Consider the following 15,796-nt stretch of genomic DNA (forward strand, 5'->3'; position numbering starts at 1 on the left):
GTTTGTAAACAAATTAAATATAAACAAAACTTGTATAGCCTCAAAACTTGGGTAAAACTATAATTTTGATATCATGGATGGTCAGTCCTTGCATTCATAGCTCTATGTCCATGAATTTGAGAGTGGTTTGTTATTGTTTGAACTGCTGATTGCCACTTTAAGACAACCTATAGTAAAATTAAACAACACCTTTGATTTTCAGACTGAATATTAAATCCTCCATCAAATCTGGACAGGCGCAAGCAAATTCACAGTAAGCGTCAACCATTTTGTTGGCACCTATCCTGCGTCTTCAGACCAGTGCAGATTAAGGAGACAAGAGGAAGCCACCTCATTGTTACACACAAAACAAACCTCTTCCTGAGTCATGTGACAGTAAGAAGGTCAACTTTCGACATAGAACAGGAAATAGAGCCCCTATCGTTCAGTCTCAGTATTCATACCATTTCCAATTCAACCCCACATGTGCAAGGTGCACATGTACTTAACGATACAATATCTTATATCTAATCTATTACCGAAGAGTAATCCAGGAGATCATTAGACTAGAAAGGTAAGCTCTCTGGTGATTTTTTGACAGGATGCTGTTTATCTTTGACATTTGTGTCTTTTGACTTTTATTACATGACTTTGCTTCTTTAATATGTCTGCGAATAGATGCTAAGCATTACTTGTAGTGTCATTGTATCTTACTGTCTAGGTTTTGAAGGTTTGAGCTTTAATGCTTCTTCACAGTACTACCAAAAGATAATTATGTGATTGTTACATTCAACTTTCTCATATTGGGAATTGTATTACTTATGATGCAATGTGATTAAAAAGTTATACAGTTTTGTACAATACTCACAAATACAAATTGGCCAGTTAGGAAATACGTCAACAGCCATCTTTGGTTAAAGGGGAAATCTGGGATTGTTACATCCACTCTGGACATTTAAATGAATAAGATTGCCCTTTTAAAGTGAACACATCTTTCTACAGTAGCAACCAGTAATTGCTTGCGTACTCAATTATAAAACAGTTATAAAACAATTATAAAACAGAGGGACCATTTGACCACAAGAACATTCAACATATGTAGCCAGCCTATCGAGAACCACTGTACCTCTTTCCATGCACACTAAATCATTGTTGATGATTAGGCATTGGCCATTCTCTCTGTCTAAACTTCAGTGAGTCACTTTATGTGTCAGTGCAGAAGTAGCATGCCCACAGACCACGTGGCATTCTTACGCTATTTTAAAAATCAAATACAATTTTATTGGCCACATGCGCCGAATACAACAGGTGTAGAATTGACTGTGAAATGCTTACTTACGAACCCATTCCCAACAATGCAAAGTTAAAAAGAATAATATTTGCTAAGTAAAAAACAGTAGTAACACAATAAAATAACAATAATGAGGCTATATACAAGGAGTACCTATATGAATGTGTGCGTGCGTGTGTGCGTGCGTGCGTGTGTGTGTGTGGCATCAATATGCATGTTTGTGTGAGCGTATGTAGTGTAGTGCACATTTACAGTACATACAGTACTGAGGTAATATGAAAATACAAACTGTTGCCATTTATGTACAGTGAGTGGCTTTGACCATATTACACTGTGTGTGTGTGTGTGTGTGTGTGTGTGTTGGAGTGTCAGTGTAGTACTGTATGCGTGAGTGTGTGGGTAGAGTCTATAGAGGGTGCATAGAGCCAGTGCAAAAGAGTCGGTGCAAAAAATAAAGATACCAAAAAACAAACGAGTAATGGTCGTAGAAGGCCTCTCAAATTTGGTGAGACGGTGCTCGTATCTAAACTGCATACTTGGAGAGATGATATATTTGGCAAGAGCTGCCTGCTACACATGTACTGGTGTTTCTTTCACTTAACGTTGACTAAATCATTAGCTAACCTGAACAGGCCTCGCTCAAAGAGCAGCAGACTGCTTATGGGATCATTTATTGTTCAGCGTAAGCCTCTGTGTCAATGCAGCTCTACTTTGGTGGCCTCTAATGAAAACGTGTTTGTCTCTCACAGTCCAAGCAACATGGAAGCAATTTTAGCTGTCACATAACACATTGTCACATTGCAGACTCCCCGTGGTAATATGGGCATGAGATTCAAAACATGCTCACTGGGGCACATTGGTTTTTGGTTAGAAATAGGTCAAATTAGCAGTTGTTGGCATTGGCTAGTATAACAAAAGCAAAGGATGGATTACTGCCTCTCTTTGTCCATAGACTGCTTTCCCAGTTAGAAACAAACATGGACATTTGTAATTTGGCTGAACTATCCCTTTAATCATGATTTTACAAGTTTAAGTGGCATTGGTTGTGTAGACCTATTCTCTGTCTGCCACAATAATGGTCCTTAGTGTTTATGTCAACATCAATGATGTCGTGCTTAGGTATATAGGGCTCATTGATGGCCTTCTAGTGTGCAGACGTTTGTCTAAAATATGTCTGCTTGTTATCTGTAACAGATGGATGATATAGACTCCATGTTCACTGACCTGCTGGGAGAGATGGACCTCCTAACACAGGTGAGTTCTCACTGGGACCACTCTTATAAACTACACTTCCCCTGATTCATCAGAAGTGTTTTACCAGAAATGGATAAACCAGACATACGTCAGCAGCCGTGTAAAAGTAGTTTTTGTTGAGACTCAGCAGTGTAGAGGTTTAACCCAGAGCCTACAGATGGAAATGAACCTTTGGGCTAAATCTGGAACATTTACAGAAGGTGTTGATTATTGTGCATTATCCTTGTCAAATAAATTAAATAAAGTAAAATGAATAACGAGAAACATTATCTGGGTTGAGTAATGGACACAAGCCACTTAAGGTCATGGCACCAAGGTGTCCTCAAGCACTTTGGCCCTCCATGACACAAGTATGTACAGTTTGTGGCTTGCCAGATGAAACATTAGATGACATTAATAGAATCCTGGCTAATACCGATGTGCATTGTACATTGTACTCAGCAGTAAACTCCTCTTAAAGGGGAAGTTCAGTATTTTACAACTTAATATTAGATGGTTCCTCACCCAGACAAACTGTAATCGATGGCTAGGTTTTCATTAAACAGCCACTACAAACTAAAGCTAACTTTAGCCACCACTAGCTAACAATCAATGGAAGTGATAGGGGCAACCGAGCAAATCAAACAACTCAATATCTGGTTTGGTGCTAACATATCACTTAAATTGATTTTTAGCTGCTAGCGGTAGATAATGTTAGCTGTGGTTTGTAGTGGATGGAAAGAAAACCGAACTATGGATTACAGTTTATCCTGGCCCATAGACTTCTTTCAGGGTGAGGAACCATAAAATACAGAACATCCCCTTTAATAAATGTAGCTCTAAGAACAGGAGTAGTAATTAGACCAAATGACATTACATTTAAATCGAACTCTACGGAATGGGTATTTATGCCAATTCAAACTTATTGGCAGTCATCCTTTTGGAGAGCCACAAATATTGTGTCACTGTCTACAGTCTTATGCAAATTAGGAACTGTGGCTCAGTTGGTAGAGCATGGTGTGTGCAAAGCCAGGGTTGTGGGTTCGATTCCCATGGGGGGCCAGTACAAAAAAAAAAAGGAAATGAAATGGATGCATTTACTGTAAGTCGCTCTGGATAAGAGCGTCTGCTAAAATGACTAAAATGTAGGAAGATAACCATTTGATTAGAATAATCATCCATCCTGAACATAAGAGGATCAAATGTTTTCAAATTTGACCATGATTGGATTGATATATAATTTGGATTACTTTCTGGGACCATGGAGACCAACAGACCTCAGAATACATCCAGGGTTTCCAACCCCATGACATGAAGGGCTAAACGTTTCATTGAGCATGGCTTCGAACATGAAAACATATGTTTCTCTCTATATTCATCAGAGTTCAGTTATGTGCCAGGGGAGATCACATGCAGGTCAGCAGGTCACCCAGTTCTATAGACTGTTTACCATAGAGTGCATTAGGAAAGTCTTCAGACCCCTTGACTTTTACCACATTTGTTACGTTACAGACCTATTCTAAAATTGATTAAATAAAACATTTTCCTCATCAATCTACACACAATACCCCATAATGACAAAGTGAGAACAGGTTTTTAAACATTTTTTCAAATGTATTAAAAATAAAGAACAGAAACAGAAATAAGTATTTAAACCCTTTGTTATGAGACTCAAAATTGAGCTCAAGTGCATCCTGTTTCCATTGATTATTCTTGAGATGTTTCTACAATTTGATTGGATTCCACCTCTGGTAAATTCAATTGACTGGACATGATTTGGAAAGGCACACAACTGTCTATATAAGGTCCCACAGTTGACAGTGCATGTCAGAGCAAAAACCAAGCCATGAGGTCAAAGGAATTGTCCGTAGAGCTCAGAGACAGGATTGTGTCAAGTCACAGATCTGGGGAAGGGTACCAAAATATTTCTGCAGCATTGAAGATCGCAAAGACCACAGTGGCCTCGATCACTCTTAAATGGAAGAAGTTTGGAACCACCAAGACACTTCTTAGAGCTGGCCACCCGGCCAAACTGAGCAATTGGGGGAGAAGGGCCTTGGTCAGGGAGGTGACCAAGAACACGATGGTCACTCTGACAGAGCTCCAGAGTTCCTCTGTTGTGATGGGCAACCATCTCTGCAGCACTCCACTAATCAGGCCTTTATGATAGAGTGGCCAGACAGAAGCCACTCCTCAGTAAAAGGCACATGACAGCCCGCTTGGAGTTTGCCAAAAGGCACTTAAAGGACTTTTCGACCATGAGAAACAAGATTGTCTGGTCTGATGAAACCTAGATTGAACACTTTGGCCTGAATGCCAAGCGTCACGTCTCGAAGGAAACCTGGCACCATCCCTACGGTGAAGCATGGTGGTGTCAGCATCATGCTGTGGGGATGTTTTTCAGCGGCACGGACTGGGAGACTAGTCAGGATCGAGGCTAAGATAAATGGAGCAAAGTACAGAGAGATCCTTGATGAAAACCTGCTCCAGAGTTCTCAGGGCCTCAGACTGGGGCGAAGGATCTCCTTCCAACAGGACAACAACCCTAAGCACACGGCCAAGACAACGCAGGATTGGCTTCAGGACAAGTCTCTGAATGTCCTTGAGTGACCCAGCCAGATCCCCGACTTGAACCCAATCGAACATCTCTGGAGAGACCTGAAAATAGCTGTGAAGCAACGGTCCCCATTGAACCTGACAGAGAGGATCTGCAGAGAAGAATGGGAGAAACTCCCCAAATACAGGTGTGCCAAGCTTGTAGCATCATGCCCAAGACTCAAGGCTGACTCGCTGCCAAAGGTGCTTCAACAAGTACTGAGTAAAGGGTCTGAATACTTATGTTAATGTGATATTTCAGTTTTAAATGTTTTTATACATTTGCAAAGAAATTACAAACTGTTTTTGCTTTGTCATTATGGGGTATTGTGTGAAGAGTGATGAGGAAAAATGTTATGTAATCAATTTTAGAATAAGGCTGTAACGTCACAAAATGTGGAAAAAGTGAAGTGGTCTGAATACTTTCTAAATCCACTGTGTATGATTCGCCTGTAATTGCCTGCTGGGGACGTTTATGAAAACATGACATATCAGATGAAATTATCACTTTCATATGATATCACATCATCACCATAGTGCAGGTTTTTTATTTGTTTTGCATTCGAAGTATAAGGTTTGAATTTTGACTGTCTTCTGCACAGCTTAGAAATGTGGCTTCTGAGATGGTCCTTGAAGAGGGTTTTCTTAGAATGAATGTGAAAATGTTGCAGATATTGTTGTAGTGCTCTCTATCTGTATTAGTGTTATGTAAAACATATAGTTTCTATCTGGTTCTGTACTAAAATCTCTGTATGCCAACGCTTCATCTGAAACCATTTTTTTGACAGAGTCTTGGGTATGAAATGGAGCCCTCAGAAATGTCATCCAGCTCGCAGAGAGAAAACAACTTTTCTATTGGGTTCACAGATTTGAACGGTGAGAAACATAATACAACACTACATTAGCAAACAGTGGAAATGTTATCTTGACGCAATAAGACCCAAGGGGGTGCGGAATGTTGGCCATATACCACAAACCCAGAGGTCCCTTATTGCTATTATAAACTGGTTACCAACAAAAATAGTACAGTAAACAAAGTATTTTTGCATCGTACCTGTGGTATACAGTACAATACAAGTCTAAAGTTTACATACACAGGTTGGAGTCATTAAAACTCGTTTTTCAAACACTCCACAAATTTCTTGTTAACAAACTATAGTTTTGGCAAGTCGGTTCAGACATCTACTTTGTGCATGACACAAGTAATTTTTCCAACAATTGTTTACAGACAGATTATTACAGATTATTCCAGTGGGTCAGAAGTTTACATACACTAAATTGACTGTGCCTTTAAACAGCTTGGAAAATTCCAGAAAATTATGTCATGGCTTTAGAAGCTTCTGATAGGCTAAGTGACATAATTTGAGTCAATTGGAGGTGTACCTGTGGATGTATTTCAAGGCCTACCTTCAAAACTCAGTGCCACTTTGCTTGACATCATGGGAAAATCTAAAGAAATCAGCTAAGACCTCAGAATTTTGTTTTCGACCTCCACAAGTCTGGTTCATCCTTGGGAGCAATTTCCAAACACCTAAAGGTACCACGTTCATCTGTACAAACAATAGTACGCAAGTATAAACACCATTGGACCACGCAGCCGTCATACTGCTCAGGAAGGAGACGTGTTCTGTCTCCTAGAGATGAGCATACTTTGGTGCGAAAAGTGCAAATCAATCCCAGAACAACAATAAAGGACCTTGTGAAGATGCTGGAGGAAACCGGTACAAAAGTATCTATATCCACCTTAAAACGAGTCCTATATCGACCTAACCTGAAAGGCCACTCAGCAAGGAAGAAGCCACTGCTCCAAAACCACCATAAAAAAGCCAGACTACGATTTGCAACTGCACATGGGGACAAAGATCATACTTTTTGGAGAAATGTCCTCTGGTCTGATGAAACAAAAATAGACCTGTTTGGCCATAATGACCATCGTTATGTTTGGAGGAAAAAGGGGGAGGCTTGCAAGCTGAAGAACACCATCCTAACCGTGAAGCATGGGGGTGGCAGCATCATGTTGTGGGGGTGCTTTGCTGCAGGATGGACTGGTGCACTTCACAAAGTAGATGGCATCATGAGGAAAGAAAATTATGTGGATATATTGAAGACACATCTCAAGACATCAGTCAGGAAGTTAAAGCTTGATCGCAAATGAGTCTTCCAAATGGACAATGACCCCAAGCACACTTCCAAAGTTGTGGCAAAATGGCTTAAGGACAACAAAGTCAAGTTATTGGAGTGGCCATCACAAAGCCCTGACCTCAATCCTATAGAAAATCTGTGGGCAGAACTGAAAAAGCATGTGTGAGCAAGGAGGCCTACAAACCTGACTCAGTTACACCAGCTCTGTCAGGAGGAATGAGCCAAAATTCACCCAACTTATTGTGGGAAGCTTGTGGAAGGCTACCTGAAACGTTTGACCCAAGTTAAACAATTTAAAGGCAATGCTACCAAATACTAATTGAGTGTATGTAAACTTCTGTCCCACTAGGAATGTAATGAAAGACATAAAAGCTGAAATAAATCCTCTCTACTATTATTCTGACATTTCACATTCTTAAAATAAAGTGGTGATCCTAACTGACCTAAGACAGAGGATTAAATGTCAGGAATTGTGAAAAACTGAGTTTACATACACCTTAGCCAAATACATTTAAACTTCTGACTTCAACTCTATTTAAGCAATAAGGCCTGAGGGGGTGTGGTCCATGGCTAATATATCACGGCTAAGGGCTGTTCTTAGGCACGACGCAAGCCAATCAGCATTCAGCCATTAGCCGTGGTATATTGGCCATATACCACAAATTCCGAGGTGCCTTATTGCTATTGTAAATTGTTTCCAAACGTAATTAGAGCAGTAAAAATGTATGTTTTGTCATACCCGTGGTATACAGTTTGATATCAGCCAATCAGCATTCAGGGCTCAAACCACCTTTCTAGCTATGCCAGGCAAAAAACTAGCATCATCAGCTCCTTATGGATGTATCCAAATGAATGTCAATAGAAATCAGCTTAAACAAATGCAAATGCAGCTCCTTTGCTGTTGTTTAATATTTAATATCAATGAAAATGTTTTATTTCTACCAGTAATTGTTTGCTTTAGTATTGTTTTCTTTGGCAACTGTGGTATTAGCGGATAAACGCCTTCGTTCTGTACATTACCTTGGAAAAACGAACTACGCAAAGGGACTCAGCTCCACCTCATCATGCTTCGCCGTCCATTATTTCCAAGGCACACTCTTAGGAGCACACTTTGAAGAACCTTTTTTGGTTCCATGTAGAACCCTTTCCACAGAGGGTTCTAACTGGAACCCAAAAGGGTTCTCCTATCGGGACTGCCGAAGAACCCTTTTGGAACCCTTTTTTCTAAGAGTGTAATGTACAGAACATCTGCATTTATCCCTTACATATACAGATGGCTGAAATACTGTTCAGCCAATTAGCATCGAGTACCCAAACTACCTGCTTTACAATTAGAGTTGATGCATATGAGAAATATTTTAAGTCCTGCTTGCCAATAGCAACCGTATTAAGCACATTTCACTAGTACATGAGTTAGAATGGTAAAGTATTCATAAGAAGGGGAGTGGTTGTGTTATCACGTCTTATCACAGGTTGATAAGATAAACCCCTCATTTCCCATCTTCCTCTCTGGCAGAATCTCTAAATGAGCTAGAGGATCATGACCTGGACGCTCTGATGGCTGATCTGGGGTCAGATTTGGCGGAGACAGAGGAGAGACTGAGCGCAACCAAGACGGGACATGTCCACACACAGCAGCACAAGTCTGGCTATTCCACCCAACAACAAAATGTCCGAGCACCTATCTCCTTGTCCCAAATGTCAACGCTGGCGTCCTCCTCATCCTCTCCATCTCCTGAACCCACCAAACCACTTCCACCGGTAACTGTGACTGTGTAACCCTAGGCGTTAGTCAGGGGAGCTAATGCAAGTCTTCAGGTCTCAACCAAGATTACAGAACTATTTCTGTTTCAAATGCAGGGGTGCACAATATCAGGCCCTTGAGTTCTGCAGTTCTATTGATTTGCATATCAAGGCATCTTACCTTTCTGTTTTTGTAGCTAATTACTGCCAAAATACAGTATACTGACACATAAAAAAATACTATGGTATAATGACTATAGTATTCACTGTAGATTGTTTTGCACAAAAACACAACAGTAAATAGACAGTATAATACAATCTGCAAAAACCGTACATTCATTACTTTAGTATATACTACAGTTTTACAGTATTTTTATACTAAGGTGGATTAAAATACTGTAAAATAGTAGTATATACTAAAGTAATGAATGTAGGGTTTTTGCAGATTGTATTATACTGTATATTTACTGTAGTGTTTTTAGGGACTGTAGTACACTGAAGTATTTACTGTAGTGTTATTGCGGACATCAGTGTAGTATTTACTATGGTGTATTTGTTTTATTATCTTTGACATAGAAGTGGAGGCTTTCTCCTTCAGGAAACCTACTGGAGAAATGCTAAAAGAGAAAATGTTCCATAACCTGTAGCTAGGTATGACTGAGGTCTGAACGGATAGTTATATGAACGGATAGTTCAGAGCCTTTGCTTTTTTCTATAAACTGTACGGAACACAATATATGTTCTATACTCTGCATGTAGGTTTCTCAGTTATAGGTGCCACAAATTGCGAATGAGCGAAGTATATGCAAATAAGATACAGTAGTATTTACTATAGTAAAAAAATGTTTTTGCAGACTAGTGTTTTTGCTGACATTACTGTAGTATTTACTACAGTGTTATTTTGGTTAATACTGTAGTATTTACTATAGTATTTTACAGTATACTACAGCATTCTATAGTAAGTACTACACATGATCAAGGGATACCACAAAAAAAAAACATTTACAGCAAGAAATAGAACCCTTGTAATGAAACGGAAATGTAACCATTTTTAATGCAGTTTACTATAGAATTCTACTGTAAGTACTGTAGTTTTCTATAGTAAACTGTAGTATTTTTTCATGTAGGTGTAGCCCTTTTTCACATTCCTGCTCTTTTAATCAAACAGTATACCAACATTTTTCCAGGGAGAGGCCGAAGCACAAGCCAAAACTGACAAAATCAAGCTGGCTCTGGAGAAACTAAAAGAAGCCAAAGTTAAGAAGGTACATTGGGTTCATTTCACTAAACCCGCTATAACAGCTTCACATTGTGAGGATTAGAGCTACCCCTATATCATGCAAAGCACTTTGAGTTGGATAAAAATGCTATATGCAAATGTTTCTAGTAATCATTGTTAATTACTAGAATGGCAATCCCCATTTAAGTCAACATTCTGTGATGGGTGGGCCAGCAGTCATATTGAGTGTACTCAATAAGTACTTCTATTTCAATGGCTATTTGTATGTACCTCCTGGTAGTTGGTAGTGAAGGTGATGATGAGTGATGGCAGCTCCAAGACACTGATGGTGGACGAGAGACAGACGGTCAGGGACGTGCTGGATAATCTGTTTGAGAAGACCCACTGTGACTACAGCATGGACTGGAGCCTGTGTGAGACCAACCCCGAGCTGCAGACTGGTGAGAATCATACACACCAGACCTTGGTTCAGGTGTTTTTTGTTTTCTGTCAAACACTTTGAGCATTTGATTGAGCCTGGCTGAAGTGCCAGGTGGGTCAGGTTTGCACTTTTTGGGCTCTTCCATTGGTTCCATTGCACCAAGCAAGCTCAATCAAGTGCAGTCAAGGTACACTATATATACAAGAGTATGTGGACACCCCTTTAAACGAGTGGATTCGGCTATTTCAGCCACACCGTTGCTGACAGTTGTATAAATCGAGTACATAGCCATGCAATCTCCATAGACAATCATTGGCAGTAGAATGGCCTGACTGAAGAGCTCAGTGACTTTCAACGTGGCACCGTCATAGGATCCCGCCTTTCCAACAAGTCAGTTTGTCAAATATCTGTCCTGCTAGAGCTGATGTTATTGTGAAGTGGAAATATCTAGGAGCAACAACATCTCACAAAATAGGACTGCCAAGTGCTGAAGTGCGTAGCGCATAAAAATCATCTGTCCTCGGTTACAACACTCAATACAGAGTTCCAAACTGCCTCTGGAAGCAACGTCAGCACAATAACTATTCGTCAGCAGCTTCATGAAATGGGTTTCCATGGCCGGGCAGCCACACACAAGCCAAGATCACCATGCGCAATGCCAAGCGTCGGCTGGAGTGGTATAAAGCTCGCCACCACTGGACTCTGGAGCAGTGGAAACACGTTCTCTGGAATGATGAATCACGCTTCACCATCTGGCAGTCCGACAAATGAATCTGGGTTTGGCGGATGCCAGGAGAACGCTACCTGTCGAAATGCATAGTGCCAACTGTAAAGTTTGGTGGAGGAGGAATAATGGTCTGTGGGTGTTTTTATGGTTCGGGCTAGGCCCCTTAGTTCCAGTGAAGGGAAATCTTAACGCTACAGCATGCAATGACATTCTAGGCGAAGAGGACTGGCCACCCCTCAGAGACTGGTTCCTCTCTAGGTTTCTTCCCAGGTTCCTGCCTTTCTAGGGAGTTTTTCCTAACCACTGTGCTTCTACATCTGCATTCCTTGCTGTTTGGGGTTTTAGGCTAGGTTTCTGTATAAGCATTTTTTGACTGATCTGCTGATGTAAAAAGGTTGATTTGATTTGTGCTTCCAACTTCGTGGCAACAGTTTGTGGAAAACCCTTTCCTGTTTCAGCATGGCAATGCTCCTGTGAAAAAAGTGAGGCCCATACAGAAATGGTTTGTCGATTTCGGTTGTGGAAGAACGAGCAGGTGTCCACATACTGTTGGTAATTTAGTGTACTTTAGGTATGATTTAAGATAATTTTTATTTTAATTTCACCTTTATTTAACCAGGTAAGCTAGTTGAGAACAAGTTCTCATTTACAACTGCGACCTGGCCAAGATAAAGCAAAGCAGTGCGACACAAACAACAACACACAGTTACATATGGAATAAACAAGCGTACAGTCAATAACACAATAGAAAAAAAGAAAGTCTATATACAGTGTGTGCAAATGGCGTGAAGAGGTAGGCAATGAATAGGCCATAGTAGCGAAGTAATTACAATTTAGCAGATTAACACTGGAGTGACAAATGAGCAGATGATGATGTGCAAGTAGAGATACTGGTGTAAAAATGAGCAGAAAAGTAAATAAAAACAATATGGGGATGAGGTCGGTAGATTGAGTGGGCTATTTACAGATGGACTATGTACAGATGCAGCGATCGGTTAGCTGCTCTGACAGCTGATGCTTAAATTTAGTGAGGGAGATATAAGTTTCCAGCTTCAGCGATTTTTTGCAATTTGTTCCAGTCACTGGCAGCAGAGAACTGGAAGGAAAGGCGACCAAAGGAGGTGTTGGCTTTGGGGATGACCAGTGAGATATATGACATTGTATGATTTATGTATATCATTTTCATAAAGAAATGAGGCTCCTCTTTTGTTCTCAATGCAGAAAGGGCGTTTGAAGACCATGAATATCTAGTGGAGCCTCTTTCTGCATGGACACGAGACAGTAAAAACAAAATCATTTTCCTTCTGAGACCCAACAAATATCTCTTCTTCAAGGACCCCCAGGTGAGTACAGTAGACAACAGGGCACCAAACATTAAGCACCAAACAGAAGAAAATAGACTGAATCAGGGAGAAATTACCTGGACTTTTCCACCCCCCCAAAATATATATTTTTCTGTTGCAAAGCTCTTTAAAACGTTTTCCGTTTTGTGCCCATATGAACATGACCCAGAGTTCACACAAAATAGTGAAGGTAACTGTGCTTTCTAATTTAAGCCAATGATCTGTCTCTACTTATGCCAACTTTTACCAAACAAAAGAATGGTTTAAGTAGAGACAAACTGGAAACCAAGCTCTTTGTTTTAGTTCCATTATTTATATCCTTGTGCTGACATTGTCTTTTCACTTTTTTTTCACGTCAACTTCAAGATATTCTACCTATGGAAGAAAGACCAAAAACATATTAATGAGATAAAAGAAAGACATAAGGAACTTCTGATAAAGGTGAGTTATCACAAACACACCTGTAGTCTTCTCTGTAGCCTATACAGTACACACATTTACTGTACCAATATTTTGTTGTTCCTCTTGAGAAAATCAGGCTTATCCAAACCCTCAAACACTTCTACACACCTTATTTTTTATTTCTGAATCCAGGAAAATTTTGATGGTCCTTCTCTCATTGTCCCAGACCTGGAGGGGCTGCTGTATCTGAGAGAGGACGGGAAGAAATCGTGGAAACGTCGTTACTTCCTGCTCAGGGCATCTGGGATATATTATGTGCCTAAAGGAAAGACAAAGGTACAGGAAGTGAAAGGAGTACCAAGGCACTCAAAATATAATTTATTAAAATGCCTTTATTTGTATGGCATGTTCAATGGAAACAAAGATTATAAACCCAGATGCGTTTCGGCTGCATGTCCTTCGTCACAGCAAGTAGAGTAAACATTTTGTCAATACATAGTCTTGCACATACAGTATATTGTATAGGCAGTTTATGAACTAATATAAAAACGTATAGTATTCAGACCCCTTGACTCTTTCCACATTTTGCTACATTACAGACTTATTCTAAAATTGATTACATTTAAAAAAAAAAAAATCCTCATCAATCTACACACAATACCCCACATTGGCAAAAACGTTCTACAAATATATTAAAAATAAAAAACAGGAATAGCTTATTTACATAAGTATTCAGACCCTTTGCTATGAGACTCAAAATTGAGCAAAATTGAGGTGCATCCTGGGGACGTGAGCAAGATGTGACCAAGAACCCGATGGTCACTCTGACAGAGCTCCAGAGTTCCTATGTGGAGATGGGAGAACCTTCCAGAAGGACAACCATCTCTGCAGCACTCCACCAATCAGGCATTTATTGTAGAGTGGCCAGACGGAAGCCACTCCTCAGTAACAGGCACATAACAGCCCGCTTGGAGTTTGCCAAAAGGCACCTAAAGGACTTTTAGACCATGAGAAACAAGATTATCTGGTCTGATGAAACCAAGATTGAACTGTTTGGCTTGAATGCAAAGCGTCACATCTAGAGGAAACCTGGCACCATCCCTATGGTGAAGCATTGTGGTGGCAGCATCATGATGTGGGGATGTTTTTCGGTGGCAGGGACTGAGAGACTAGTCAGGATCAAGGCAAAGATAAATGGAGCAAAGTAACTCTGCAGCACTCCACCAATCAGGCATTTATGGTACCAACAGTGTAGTTATTCCCTCCACAAGGCAATCAAACAAGCCAAATTTCAGTGTGGAGACAAAGTGGAGTCGCAATTCAACTGCTCAGACACGAGACGTATGTGGCAGGGTCTACAGACAACCACGGACTACAAAAGGAAAACCAGCCACGTCACGTACACTGACGTCTTGCTTCCAGACAAACTAAACACCTTCTTTGCCCGCTTTGAGGATAATACAGTGCCACCGACGCGGCCCGCTACCAAGGACTGTGTTCACTCCTTCTTCGTGGCCTACATGAGTAAGACATTTAAACGTGCTAACCCTCGCAAGGTTGCCAGCCCAGACAGCATCCCTAGCTGCGTCCTCAGAGCATGTGCAGACCAACTGGCTGGTGTGTTTACGGACATATTCAATCTCTCCCTATCCCAGTCTGTTGTCCCCACATGCTTCAAGATGGCCACCATTGTTCCTGTACCCAAGAAGGCAAAGGTAACTGAACTAAATGACTATCGCCCCGTAGCACTCACTTCTGTCATCATGAAGTGCTTCAAGAGACCGGTCAAGGATCATATCACCTCCACCTTACCTGTCCTCCTAGACCCACTTCAATTTGCTTACCGCCCCAATAGGTCCACAGACGATGCAATTGCCATCACACTGCACACTGCCCTATCCCATCTGGACAAGAGGAAAACCTATGTAAGAATGCTGTTCATTGACTATAGCTCAGCATTATTACCCTCCAAGCTCATCATTAAGCTTGAAGCCCTGGGTCTCAACCCCGCCCTGTGCAATTGGGTCCTGGACGGGCCGCCCCCAGGTGGTGAAGGTAAGAAACAACATCTCCACTTCGCTGATCCTCAACACTGGGGCCACACAAGAGTGCGTGCTCAGCCCCCTCCTGTACTCCCTCTTCACCCATGACTGCATGGCCATGCACGCCTCCAACTCAATCATCAAGTTTGCAGACGACACAACAGTAGTGGGCTTGATTACCAACAATGACGAGACAGCCTATAGGGAGGAGGTGAGGGCACTCAGAGTGTGGTGTCAGGAAAATAACCTCTCACTCAACATCAACAAAACAAAGGAGATGATCATGGATTTCAGAAAACACCAGAGGGAGCATCCCCCTATCCACATCGATGGGACAGCAGTGGAGAAGGTGCAGAGCTTCAAGTTCCTCGGCGTACACATCAAGGACAAACTGAAATGGTCCACCCACACAGACAGTGTGGTGAAGAAGGCGCAACACCGCCTCTTCAACCTCAGGAGGCTGAAGAAATATGTCTTGTCACCTAAAACCCTCACAAACTTTTACAGATGCACAATTGAGAGCATCCTGTCGGGCTGTATCACCGCCTGGTACAGCAACTGCACAGCCCACGACCGCATGGGTCTCCAGAGGGTGGTGCGGTTTGCACAACGCATCACTGGGGGTAAACTACCTGCCC

General features: G+C 41.2%; 1 protein-coding gene and 1 non-coding gene across 3 annotated transcripts in view; one reads left to right on the top strand and one right to left on the bottom strand.

Moving 5' to 3' along the window:
* The first annotated feature begins 457 nt into the window (after window positions 1-457).
* LOC115156601 (amyloid beta A4 precursor protein-binding family B member 1-interacting protein) overlaps window positions 458-15,796 on the top strand; it is a 33,407-nt gene continuing 18,068 nt past the window's right edge. Inside the window, exons 1-9 of one of the 2 annotated variants that reach the window (XM_029704095.1) lie at window positions 458-553; window positions 2,465-2,524; window positions 5,887-5,974; window positions 8,757-9,001; window positions 10,171-10,248; window positions 10,504-10,663; window positions 12,593-12,714; window positions 13,081-13,155; window positions 13,309-13,452. In XM_029704095.1, coding sequence (XP_029559955.1) covers window positions 2,465-2,524; window positions 5,887-5,974; window positions 8,757-9,001; window positions 10,171-10,248; window positions 10,504-10,663; window positions 12,593-12,714; window positions 13,081-13,155; window positions 13,309-13,452 — 972 coding nt within the window. In that variant the 5' untranslated portion in view covers window positions 458-553. Of the gene's footprint in view, window positions 554-2,464; window positions 2,525-5,886; window positions 5,975-8,756; window positions 9,002-10,151; window positions 10,249-10,503; window positions 10,664-12,592; window positions 12,715-13,080; window positions 13,156-13,308; window positions 13,453-15,796 lie in introns of those variants that run through there. The other variant, XM_029704097.1, reaches the window with a different exon arrangement.
* LOC115157801 (U7 small nuclear RNA) lies at window positions 9,564-9,618 on the bottom strand. Its single transcript, XR_003868556.1, has one exon. It is a non-coding gene; the product is annotated as a U7 small nuclear RNA (small nuclear RNA).

This window comes from Salmo trutta, chromosome 21 (assembly GCF_901001165.1).
Source record: "Salmo trutta chromosome 21, fSalTru1.1, whole genome shotgun sequence".
In the NCBI taxonomy this organism is placed as follows: Eukaryota; Metazoa; Chordata; class Actinopteri; order Salmoniformes; family Salmonidae; genus Salmo; species Salmo trutta.